Source organism: Saccostrea echinata, unplaced genomic scaffold (genome assembly GCF_033153115.1).
Source record: "Saccostrea echinata isolate AGI-Se365-2 ecotype Australia unplaced genomic scaffold, CSIRO_AGI_Sech_v1 ptg000028l, whole genome shotgun sequence".
Lineage (NCBI taxonomy): Eukaryota > Metazoa > Mollusca > Bivalvia > Ostreida > Ostreidae > Saccostrea > Saccostrea echinata.
In genome coordinates this window covers 11,872,315-11,885,990 of record NW_026889777.1, presented here as the reverse complement: position 1 = coordinate 11,885,990, position 13,676 = coordinate 11,872,315, and the positions used below count along the sequence as shown (strand labels likewise).

General features: G+C 34.3%; 1 protein-coding gene across 1 annotated transcript; it reads left to right on the top strand.

Moving 5' to 3' along the window:
• The first annotated feature begins 10,591 nt into the window (after nt 1-10,591).
• Nucleotides 10,592-13,427, top strand: LOC133193876 (serine/arginine repetitive matrix protein 1-like). The gene is made up of 3 exons (XM_061329792.1): nt 10,592-10,700; nt 11,026-11,393; nt 11,607-13,427. Exons 1-3 carry the CDS (start codon nt 10,592-10,594, stop codon nt 13,398-13,400), a joined length of 2,271 nt encoding a protein of 756 aa, XP_061185776.1. The 3' UTR covers nt 13,401-13,427.
• The last annotated feature ends 249 nt before the right edge of the window (nt 13,428-13,676 follow it).

Here is a 13,676-nt window from a genome sequence, read left to right as displayed (position 1 = left end):
TCTGTTTTTAATTTTCACACAGGCACTTGGGGTATGGAACCCCCCTCTCCCCTATCCATTTTTTCTTTTTAAATCTGGGATCAAAGCTCCTTTTTCCCTATTTTTGTATTCTAATATGCACTATATGCTATCGATAACCTTTTGTCTCTATTTTTTTTTTACTTATCAGTTGAAAACAATATATTAAAAAACAGCTTAAACTTATAGAGACAAAAGGGTTACATTATCGATAACATATAGTGCATATTATAATACAAAAATAGGAAAAAGGTGACTCGACCCCATATTTAAAAAGAAAAAAAATGGAAAAAGGGGGGGGGGGCTGTCAATTTTCAGTGTAAATCCTTGATTAATGTATATAAAGATAACAGACGGGTATTCTGGGGAAACATTTAAATTCAAAGCATCAAAACTACACTGAAATTCTGAAGCTGACTCACATTGAAATAAAAGTGGCATCTTGAGCATTTTAAACACTAGCTACTACTTACAAGAATCGAAATGTGATTTGTACCACAGATGACACGGAATAAAAAATTTCGTTCATTAAAAAGAGGGGACTTTCAAAGCGGGGGGGGGGGGGGACTTCCCCAGAAAATCAAATAAGCAAAAAAAAAAAAAAAAAAAAAAAAAAAAAAAAAAAAAAAAATAAAATGAATGTTCAAATCATGGAATTTGCCAGACCTTGCAGCGACAAAAAGTGGATGGGTGTGGGTAGCAACCAGCATCTAAAGTAAAATTCACTTGCAAAAATTGCAAAATACTATACGTATAATAATACGTAATAAGTAGAAGGGCGTGCCCCCCCCCCCCCCCCCGCGCCTTCTACGGACCTGCTGGTGACTGAGAACTCGGAGATTTGTTCAAAGATCGATTATGAATTTTAATTTTAGAGTTTTTTTTTCTTTTTGGCTCAGCACCTTTCAAAATTTCTACTTTCCAGATCTGTACGATGTACTATAATCTCAATGCCAAAATCCAAAAATTACAGGAAAATCACGTTCAAAAATCTGTACGAATGAGTGTGCAACACAAAAAATGCAATTAAACACTAAGATTCAGTTCTTTGCTCAATATTGAGACATGAATCACTTCCTCCGGAGGCATACATGTATGACATGCAGAATTTCTTTTATATATAAGCATGCCTCCAAAAAGGCATGTCGCATCTATAAAAATTCAAATAGGATATTACTGGAAACATTTCGAAATATGAAAAAAAAAATCCTAAAAATTCATCCAAATCTGTTAACAACAGTTTTAGAGATCTTTTTACAATCAGAAAGACGGACAAGCATACAGACTAACAAACACGATCAAAAAACAGCTTCCTGTCTGTTTATAATGCATATATTTCAAAAGATAAAACCATGTCATATGTAAATTTAATTCTATATTATGTAGGGATTTTTTAACCCCTTATTATAATTGCAATAAATATTCTCAGGGTCCTAGTACCACTATCAAATCACATTGCCTGTTCTCTTAACTTGAAATTTAACATAAGTGCACTCTATTTTCCTTTCAAAAAGTCCAAAAATATATTGTAGTTTGAGTTGAGATTTATTATTAACATATTTGTCAGATAATGTAAATTAAACCAAATTAAAATTGAAACAAATTTTGTTGTATCATAGTATAAATATCAAAAAATAAACCATTTTGAACAAAACCTATTAGCTGTCTAATAAAATGAAAACAACATGTTCTTTTCTTTTCGTATCCGTGGTTCAGCTCTGACGGTTGTTCTGAATTCGTCAAGGAAATCGTCTATACCACTGCATAAACCGTCGTCAAACGAATCGTCAGCATCATCGCAGTCCCGTGCCAGAACCTCGCTGAACATTTCATAGTTCATAAACTCATTGGCGCTTTCATCAGATTCGTTATCTGACTCACTGTCCTCTATCAGGTCGTCGCTGTCGGATTCCACGAGAGCCGAGTTGTTTAGGTTTCCCAGAGTAAGGACTTTGTTTGCCCTCTGTTGTTTTTTACGCTGCCGTCGGGATTTGTTGGAATTGATTGCGTACGACTCCCTGGACCCGTATCTCTCTCCTAAATCCTCGCACTCATTTTTCTTTCCCACAATGATTGTACTTGGCGCGCTTTCAACATGCCTGAAGTCGGGCTCGGAAACCAAACCCTTCTCTAAATAAGTCTTATTGCTGTTCTCTTTACTTTTGTTAGTCTCGTTTATGTTTTCCGTAGAATTCTCAAAGCCTCCATGGTCGGTAAAGACATTATAAAATTGGCGATAAATATCATCGCCTGTGGACAATTCTGGGGCATCTTCGGTTAGGATTTCCTGTTTTAATGGTGCAATATGGCGGTTGGCAACACCTCTTGTTTTCACTTTGACCTTTTGCTCCTGGAACCTTTTTTTCGCACCTTTACCATACCTTTTAGTTCGTATTCGATCATCCAACGATTTGATAGCATCTTTTTCAAATGTCCAGTTTTCATGACTCGAATCTGTTCTCCTTAATTCAGTTTTAGTTAATACTCTATTTCCCTCTCCATCCTCTTTTGTGTCCCCTATCTCTTCTGAATTTGCACCCTCGTGTAACTCGGAGTTAACGTATTCTGATTGATCCAAATGGTTGCCCGAATTTCCTTCATTACCTGGCACCGCTTCAGAAACATCGCTCTTTTTCAGATCGCCTGAATCATCTACAGATTCATCCATTACTTCCTCTGGAACTTGCTGGCAGTTTGTTTGATCGCTTTCACCGCTAGTTCTTTCTTCCGGTTTAGTTTCTCCTTCCAACATTTTCAATGTTTTTTTCTTTCTGCTTTTGGGCAATTTTTGCATTTTATGAATCTTACACGTATTAGAGTGAAATCTAGGATCTTTGTTTGCCAGACAGAATTGTATGTATTGTTTGATGGTTTGTAATTTTCTTATCTCTTTTGCTGAGTCTGGGAATTTTTCCTCAAAGCATTTTTCTTTAATGAGAGAACCGTACAAAATGAGAGCAATGTATTTTCGCCTTACATTTGGGCTCTTCAATTGTTTTTCTTTGGAACGGACATAGTCAGCAAACGAAACTAATTCTGGAAACTTCTCGTGCAAGGCGTAGAATTCAAGCTTGTGGACATAGCTTAATAATTTTACAGTTTTTTTCATGCACGCAAATTTTTGTTCCAGCCAGACTGTATTATTGCTTTTTAGTCCCGAAATTTCGTCACGAACACGATTTGCTATACCAGTGCCATTGAAGGACTTTATAAGGGTCGTAAGATAATCGGTATCGAGTTTAGTCCCTTCACGAGCTATGAATTCACTCGAACATGTATTGGTATTCCTCAACACTCGGGACAGACGTGCCATCACCACATCAGCATCGATTCCCCGATTTTTTCCTCCACCGTTTGGTCTGGGATTAGGTTTTGAATTAGGCTTCAGGTTTGGTTTTGCGTGAGGTTTTGGACTAGAATGGAATTCCGGTTCAGATGAATGTGTTTCTTCTGACGTCGTTGACTCCATGTCTGGGCTAACATTATCCTCAACACCTTTCTGTACAGGAGTTTCTTTAATACTTTCACTTTCCTTGTTTTTATGACCATTTGTCAATGCTACTTCACCTATATCAGCTTTTTCTGCCTCTAGTTGAATCTGAGTGATTGGTTCCGCTACCGAGTAATCTTTGTCACTCTTTGACTGGATATTAACCGTTTCTCTCTCCGATATTTGTACGGGATGAGAATCTGTAATACTTATTACAGAATGAGTTTTGAAGCAATTCTGGATTTCAGATGGTTCTGGGGTTATAACCTCAATATCTGAATCGGTCAGCTCATCGATGGCTTGCACGCCGGTATAAGTAGGAATTGTATGCTTAGGCTCACTATGGGTCAGAAACAAAGTAACATTTATATGGTAGTCGGCAACCTCGTCTTGTACTTTTGAGCGACAAAGACGCAGCAGTTTTGAACAGATATTCCTTACATCTTCAATGTTGACAGATGATTGTAATAACAAAGTACTTTTCACCTTTGATTCATTTGGCTCCTCTTTGGGTATTCCAGAAATTGCCTGAAATTCCTGCAATTCCCGAATAATAATGTCCACTTGGGCCTTTGAAACCTCCCCGTTGTCTGAGAAAACTTTCACTTCTATTTGAGGATCGAGAACATTTTCTCTAACTTCTTCTTTTAACAACGTACTTTCCTCAGGAATATTGCGTTCCTTCTCTGGATCCGGGTTTTTCTTGAACAAACGCCGACATCCGTCAGCCAGTGTTCTGAATCCTGACCAGAGTTTTCCCATTGTGCGTCTAGTAGGTGGATCGAAATCTTTTTGTTGTATTCCGTTTGAAATCTATTGTTGACCTACGTCGTTTCAGATGACGTTCGATTAATGACGTCATAAACGGAAAGTTTGATGGTTTTCTAAAAGCGCGCTTATTCTTTGACGTTCCAAATGTTACTTCAACACACACACACACACACACACACACACACACACAGAGAGAGAGAGTATATGTCAAGACTGTGTCTCGCAGAGGTAATACGATAAAGTATCAACACCTTTCCAAATTTAAGTATGGAAATAGATCAATACACATGTAAATAAAAAAATATCCATGTTTCAAAATATCTATTTTATCGATTTGAAAAAAATCATGAAACAAATAATTTACTTTTGAATGATTTTTTTTAAAAATGATTAAGATAAAGTATAATTTATTTGAATATATCGGGTTTAAATATGTTTTTTTTTTTTAAAGAATGGCGAACACTTCGGAATGAGTAAAGAGAGGAGTGATAGTTAAGAATTTTTTCAAAGAGGGTAGTGAACGATACCACTGCATATTGTGCAAGACAGGTCTATGTAGGGAAAAAAACCAGTCAAGGTAAACCATTACTAATCGCACGCGTCAAATGTAGCGCCATGATAGACAGTATAGACAATAAAAACCCTGGACATAAATAATAGATCAGGTCCATTATTAGTTTTATTTTAAGCTCAGAGCTGGTCCTGAAAAGTGAAAATAGACATAAATTTCTTTTTATCATTACTAGAATATTACGGTTTTGTCTTCTAGAGAACTTGATCCCTTTGAAACCAAGAAAGTTTAACAAAGAGCATCTATTGAATCGTAGTATGAATGCTCTATATTTGAAAGATTTTCTTGCATTTGGATAATTTTGGAATTTCAGTGGTTTATCCTTAGAAGGTAAGCTCTATTAATCTATATTAATACATATACTATATATTTCATAATAAATGTTCATTTTATCGAGATCGAAGGGAAAAAAAAATTAAAAAAAACGCCAATAAATGGAAATAAATTAAATTTAAGGTGAAAATTTATAATTAAATAGTCAAATGTCGAATTTTGGATTTATTTATGCAATAGTATTTCATGGAAACAAATAAAATAAAACAAATTATATGAAATTCTCCAAATTTCACCTACTGTATAATTTCCTGTTTTTATTATGTAAGATACAAAGTCCCAAATAGAATAAAATGTAAAATATGAAACGTATATAAAAGGCGCTAGGGGGATGGGAATATTTTTGGATTTTTGGATTTTTTTTTTTTTTTTTTTTTTTTTTTTTTTTTTGAAATATTGGAAATCAGTTATATGTGTACATATATAATTTCCAAAAAAAAAAAAAAAAGATACATCCTGTGAATTAATAACAATTCTTTGCCTGAAATTTTTAAATACAAGACATCATGTAGCATGTATTATAGAACCCAGGATAATTGGAATTTACATGTATTTAGAACTGTGTCAATGTGAATATAATAACTTGATTTTCTATATGGCGATGTGGACGGTTCGTGATCAGTTCGGTGAATATCAGTGTATTTATTTCGCGATAATACCTATCACTGATTGACAATGAGCCATTATTCTGGTTGGAGGTGTCAACTATGGCTATTTCTTTGAAGTGTGTGAATAACGTTGGACGATTGATCTATAGAATATTACTTATCTTTCATGCAAGTACCATTTACCTAAAATCTATTCAAAATATCTTTATTCCAATTATACTTCGCGAATAATTTTTTAATTGTAAATAAAGGAAAAATATCATAAAAACAGTTGGTATTGCATCACAACGTTCTACTAAGCTTAAGAAGTTTAACTAACAGTGTGTTTATCACAATAATAAGAACAGATTTTTAAATAGTGTTTAACCACAATCTAGAGCCCAAATACCAATTATTCTAAAATTTATCAAACTGCAGATGAAGAAAGATTCCACTAGTCCATTTATTGATGAACTCTAAGGTTTATTCACATTTCGTGTCGAGAAACGACCGACAGAAGGCGATTATTAAGAAACAAGTATTTATTTATTGCCCGATCGACTGGTACGTACATGTAAGACCCATATCAGAGCATTTATCCTTGATTAATAATCCAGTGTGGTCAAATAAAGAGAAAAAATCTAGACCAGGGCATTGTTAGCACGAGGATTTATGTGTTTTAAGCATCAAATAAGTTGAAGTTTATCTTTTAATATTTTGTGCATATATTGGCATGCCCTAAGGTGAACCTGTTTGTCTAACTCTTTTCTTGTTTTAAATCAATCCAGTAATAAAATATTCTGTGTATTTTTGACATAAAGCAATGACTGTACATTTAGTTCATCTCCCTCCGAAATATAAATATTACAGGCCATGTCGTCATTGTCTACAGCATTCTTTTGATTTACAAACTTCCAGAGAAGCAATTTGACCACAAAAAAGGATTTTTCTGTGGCGCTGGTAGGGACGAAGCCTAAGATCTAAAACACGAACTATTCTGGGATTTTCAAAGAAAGACATGTTGAACATAAACATTCATGCATATAAATAATGAAAAAATGCACAACCTATGATTAGACATATTTACATTATTTACATATATTAGCATCATGTGGAAGAATTTTTTTTGTGGTCCATTCGTGGGTTCCGTGGCGGGACGTACATGTGCTAGTCGTCATTTTAGGAAATGTTAATTATGAGGGGAGTGTTCTCTAATTTTTGTGGTTTTATGGTGAATCAATGAATATTGATAAGGGTAATTATGGCTATAATTGCTTGTAGAATTGCGCTTTCTGCCAAAGCAAAATAAATACTACATGTATACGTCGTTTATACACCTAAAAAGTTTGCATCTTCTACAGTCAAGCATGCTTTTTTACGCCATGGTTAGAGAGAGTTCGTATAAAGGACAATCATCTTATATACGTATCTCTGTTAGAGACATTATATAAGTGCTTTCACATTCTAAATTTGGACGAAACTCAGTGACAAGAAGATTTAAATAAGAAGAGTTTTAAGATTTTCAGTATCTTGTATTCCAGGCATTGAGGAGTACATCAATATTTTTAAAAAAGCGAACGACATGTATTTGTAAACATTCAAGATATTGCAAGGCAGCAGACGCCCAAAGACAATAAAAGGAGCCAATAATAGTTTAATCATTTTCCCTACAATTTGTATGCATATACATGCAGATAAAGAACAAAAAATCCCTTTTAACTAAGATTTATAAAACTACTAGTTTCTCACACGAACACAACCTTTAACAAATGTTCCAGGTCCAAGAGCACTGAAACAGAACGCAAAGTTAACAAGTTTTGAAAATAGAAAATAAATCAAAATATAGATTAACTTTTATTGATTAATTGGAAATCATTATCTCCAGTCTTTGGCGTACGTAATTAAAAAATTAAATATTTGCATCTACACGCGCTGTAATTGTCTACCCTTTACAACTTTAATTCCACTTCATCATGTATGCCTGAATTTCCATTCGAATACTCACGAAGTTGTCGCGAGTTTGAATAAGAGACATGGATTGCCGAGAGATTATTCCTTAAATACCACAACTCCTTTAAATCTATAAAGTGGTGTGATATATTCAATTTTGCCCAACAAGTAGAGGATTAAACAAACTGCATGTTTTATCTATCAATTCACTTTATTACGTAAGACTCAATCTTATTGCATACAACAATATAAGTATACATATAAACATTAAAACATAGCGCAGGAGTTTTTCGTAAAATCAGCTTAATAGTTTCAATAAACATATCATAGTAGAAAATGCACAAAACATTTTTTTTTTTTAAATTATTTGTCTACCTTGGTCAGACCAATGTATCCTAATCCAGTTTCAAATACTCAGTAATTTATTTTTAATTTTGTAACATTTTTCATTGGTTGATCTCATTCTCTTTATTTTCTCATTACATGATCTCAAATACAGAATACAAATACAAATAAAAAAAAAAGGATAGGGGACAGAACTTCGCCTTGTATGAGACCAAGAGAATTAACAGAAACCTCTGTTAACATTCTGGTATATAGCACGCATAACATCCACTAATTTCGACTTAATACCAAATACTTCAGTATGAAAAAGTTTTTTCCAAAGCTTAAAACTTTCTACTGTGTCAAATGCTTTTCTTAATTCCATGAAGTAACAATATATTCTGTTTTCTTACATAGGGACATACTTATAAACGTCGACAAACAGAAAATTGCTTCGGCATTGTCCACCTTTCGTTGAAACCCAAACTGAGCATCTGTAAGGAGGTTACTTACATTGACCCATTCTATGAGCTAGTGTATTTATATTCAGAATTGTAAAAAGTTTGCAAAACAACTTTTTAGTGCTATTAGACGGATGTGTCTTTTTATTTGGATACAACCTATCACCTTTCTTCAGTACACGGGAACAATTACTGATTTGGTCCATATATGAGAAAAACACCTAATGTCATTGTATTAATCAGATTATATAGGATAAGGAGAAGACAATGTTCAAATTAAATGAAGTGTTCATTAATCAACAAGTCTGTTCCATGAAATTTGCCTTTTTTTAAGCTTTGATATGGCGTCCTAAATTTCCTTTTTACATATTTCGCAGTCAAGTTCCTCGAACACAGTCAAATCGTCACCGTTCAAATTCTCATTCGTCGTTGCGTTTGGGTTTTGATGGAAGGTCTTTAAAGTGATCAAAACTACTTTTGGTTCGACATTCAGTTGATGGGTTTTCTTGTATGTAAATGTTTATAGAAAAAAATCGTGATTTCCTCTACGAATGTGGTCAAGTATATTTTCCTCCGCAAGTAAATATTTCGTTTCAGCTTTACAGCGAGCGATTTGTATTCTTTCCTTGACTGCAACGGTTTACTGTGTGTAGCTACACCAACACTGCAACCTACCAGAGAAGCAGAATTAGTTTTTAGACTACATTACATTACATTTCTTCTTGCTTCTGTCTAAAATGTGAAAACGCACATGAATGTGGTCTATTACGTGAGCAAAGTCATGAACAACTCTTCAAGTTTTTATTTATACAGTCATTTAATGTAAAATGAGATTCACGTCACTTATTTTTTGCTTGACGAAAAATTCAAATGACAACCTAATGCGTAAAATAGCTTAGAAAGCTATTAGTCCTTATGTTTTGTTTCTCCTTCGCTGACTTGGTCGCGTTTGAACATCCCGATGCATGACTCTTTTGGTCGTGCACAATTTCATTTCTGGTAAGCTCGTGTCGACCTCAGATGTTATGTACTGCCCCCACACTGACCTTGTTTAATGTCATTATAAACTACAAATTAACTCAAGCAGAAAAAGGTCACGCTCGTGCAGTTCGGTCATTATTAATTTATAATATTAATTTGTTATACTCATTAACTCATGTCACCTGCTATTCATGAAAGAGTTTAAACGTTTGTTTTCATTTCGAATTTCCAGGGCCACAAAGGTAAAATGTGTAATCTTCTAAAAAGAAAAAAATCTCTCTATTTTATGATTTTTTTTTTTAGTTTGGAAATATAATTGAGGGCTATAACTAAGGACTACCTAAAGTTATCTGAATAAAAAAAAAAAAAATTGTAAATGGATTAAAAAATAAAATTTTTGTCAAAAAATACTAATTGAAAATGCATTAGAAAATTTGAAAAAATATAATTATATAACAAAAACAGCTTTTTTCCTTCTTGAGATGCAATAGCTGACAAACAGAAGGCTTGCTGGCTTAATAGTTCCCTTTCTTCTATAATTTATAGTATAAATTCCGTTTTGCTAACCTTTCTTTTAATGGCATATGCTCGAAATTAAAAATGCTCAATAAATAGATGAATAAACAAATAGATAAATAAATAAATAATAAATAAATAAATAAATAAATAAATGAGGAACTAATTAGTAATTCTTCCTTTTATAAATGACGATGGTTAACAATTGGAATCTATATCTTGTTTTATGAGATGTGCACGAACAATAGTCAGATGGATATTTATAACTCATTGTTTATAGAGGAAAACACGTGCTTCCTGTTTTGGGACCGAGGCATAACATATAAGTTTGATTTTACTCTCTAGGTTATTGTCAATAAAAATCAGTCAGAATATTTCAGATTTGTACATGTATATTAAACATTGTCTTAATATATTACTCCAAAATGAATACATGCTGTATGGCATACGGACTCACAGACAGACAGACATGCGAAGATCAAATTAGACAGCATTACAAGCATAACAAAAGTCAAGGAAAATATAGAGACATGTTTCTAAACAGGGGATAAAACAACTAAAACTTAATCTATTTTCTATTTAGATTACAATGATATTCCAGTGGCATACCATATTCATCTTACTTTCTGCTGTTAGTATTAACTGTACTCCCAATAACACATCAAAACAGAAATCCGAGGCCACTCGAGCTATCCAAGGTAAGAATTCTTTTTATTTAAAAAAAATCTGTTTTATTCTTGTTCACATCTTTAAAAAAAAGTAACAGAACATGTTTTAAATGTTTAAATGCGCATCTTAAACATTGGCAGTTTATTTTATATAAATGGTTCTTATGCATTGCAATTAGACAGACAAATAATTTTACCGATAGTTTGGGTTTTCAGCAGCTAGGTGGTGATATGGTTATTATAGCGAAACACAAAATAAACAGTGACGTAGAATTTCTTTCTTGTCTAAGCCTGCTGAATAAAAATGAAATATTCTAGGTTAGATGGTTGACAAAGATTGTTTTATTTATTTTAGATGCCAAAGCCAAAATATCCAAAAGCAGTGCCAAGTTTGGGCAAACGTCATTCAAGTCCTATTTACCACCAGCCCAGCCTGTATCTATGAAGAAAATCGGCTCTCAACTGAAAAGTTCTAAACCAAAAACATTTGCTTTCTCCAGCAACAGTTTCAGTTTCAGAGCACCAGTCTTTTCGCAAACAAATCTCCAACTTGGAACAAAGGAAGGGCAAAAGTTACCATCAAAAGAAGTGTTTGCTAAACAAGACATTCAGCATTACAAACCTCACACAAACAAAATACTAAAGAAGGTTCTAGTGGGAAATAAAAAACAGGGTCCAAGGAAAACTATAATAAAGAAGATTATAATTAGAAGAAAGATAAAAGTAAATAAAGACGGTATGAATTTTAATAACAATAAAAACAACAAAGATGTAAAAAGGGCAGGTAATGGGTGGCGTATAAGTCATTCCCCCTCTAAGGAGTGGGATAAACCAAGCACAGGAGAAAACAGTAAACTCAACGGGAAAATTAGAACGCAAATCAGTATGGATTTTTCGTTACAAAATACACATAGAAAAATAAATGATGCTGAACAGGTTAAACCTAGTTCGGAGACTCAAAAAGAACACACCACAAAGCCAGCTAAACTCGGTATAATCACGAGTACACAAACAATATCAACTGGTAAGGAAGTTACACCAGAAAAACGTGATAGCATGGTTGACAAAACTTGGGTGAAAAATATAACAAGAAGCGATGCTGTACAAAGACCAATAATGAAAGAACCGACTCCGAAAAAGAAACAACCTGCAAAGATAGGCTTTGAACCTGCACCGCAAATGATGACTGTATCGTCCAGCTATAGGATTCCTTTTCACAAATTTCAAGCTGCACCCCCTTTAAAGAAAAAAGAACAGAATCTCTCAACTCAGCGAGAAGTAACAAGAAACTTGGTTATCAACACCGGAAATGACGTAGGTCTAACGAGCGATATGAAATCGGAAGCAAAAATGAATATAAGAGCTAATACGATTATTTCTGTGACGAAGAATTCAGATCTTACAAAACTAGACGAAAAGAAAACTATTGTCGAACCACCCATTGTTTCTGAACGAATAACAACAGACTTTCAAATTCCTCTGCCACCTGGTGAAATATTTGAGAACGGAAGTCTATTTATGAACCTGCCAAGAAAGGAATTTCAACATCCAGCACAAAAAGTAGTCAATTCTAAAACAAATGATAGAGATGTTGTATTGGGAACGCCGCCATCGAAACATAAAAGCTTATTTGATAAATTTCAGTCTGTGCAAAGAAACAGAGAAATGGCAAAAAGCGATATTATTCCACCAGATTTGCAGCACGTTATCACTGTTAAACAGCAACATTCAAAGGATATGGTAAAGAAGCCTTTGGAGACAGTCCCTCTGGCTAATGATATTGGCCTCTCTTCTGGATCGATTCAAAAGATGCGTGAACCAAGCCAGGCAACTGGAGTTAGTGTAGGTGTTTCTCTTTCTGAAACTTTTAATCAACATCCGCCTTCTCCAGGACATTTAAGACCTGGATTTATACCTCCACCTCCACCAAATGGATTCAGAAGACAACATATTCCAAAACCACCTGGTCCATGGATTGTACCTACACCACCCCTTATAACACCACCAAACAGAATTCATTCCCAAACAAGCCCTTTAAGAAGCAATCAAAATACACTTAACCATGGAGCGCAGATGAATTACATCCAAACAAAAGTTCCACTGAGTGGAGTTATACCTCAACCACCTATTGTTGCAAGAAAGCATAGCAGGTTTTCTCGCCCGAAGAATATAGCACCTTATCCACAGCATCCAGCAGACTATTTAACTAAGGCACCTAACAAGCAAAATCAAGTCCCTTTGAGTGCGCCGGGTCAAGGTCAGTTTGACTCGATGCATATTAATCACCCTCGTAATCGTCATCATGGAGGACCACATCTTAACAGAGATTTTATGCGGAAACCACCGAAACCACCAACACAGAACTTTGTGGATCCCACAGTTAGTCCAGTGGTGAATAAACCAGAACCCAGACCAAGAAGACGGAATCTTCCTAGGCCTGTGCAGTTCGATCCACTGAAACATATCATGAAAAGGAAACAGGAATTAACGAAAAAAGCTAAGAAACCAACCAATATCCGGACACCACCAGAGCCACCTGGTGAGAAAAAAGCTAGCCCAGACCCCGATAGGAAAAAAATGAATCAGAAAATATTCAAAAATTCTTTCCAAAAAGACTATGTGAACGAACGTAGAAGTAGACAACCTATGAAAGAATTTGTATCTGAATTTGAAAGGTTTATGAAACATATGGACTCATTCATGGACCTAGCTGGTATGCTGGAGTTCTAAAAATAGATAAATTTGGAAATGGTTGAAATGAAGCATGTATCATGTTAAAATGTTCACTGTGATCATGAAAGCACATGGTTACACAAATAAGCTTAGAGTATAACATTGATTTTAAAGAAGGCAATACCTAAGGTATTGTTTTTATACATATTTTTACAGGTATTTCCTCTCAGGTATTTCATACAATTAAGGAGGGATTCTTGTCGGGTTTCTGTCTAGATGAAATATTCAAAGTATATATGCTTATATGTGTTATATATTTAGATGTAAGAGATT

Bases quoted from the DNA above. Each gene is read 5' to 3' on its own strand.
- LOC133193876 (XM_061329792.1), top strand. From the start codon at position 10,592: ATGATATTCCAGTGGCATACCATATTCATCTTACTTTCTGCTGTTAGT. The intron at 10,701-11,025 runs GTAAGAATTCTT...TATTTATTTTAG, and splicing joins GGCCACTCGAGCTATCCAAG to ATGCCAAAGCCAAAATATCC. The intron at 11,394-11,606 runs GTAAATAAAGAC...GATGCTGAACAG, and splicing joins TAATTAGAAGAAAGATAAAA to GTTAAACCTAGTTCGGAGAC.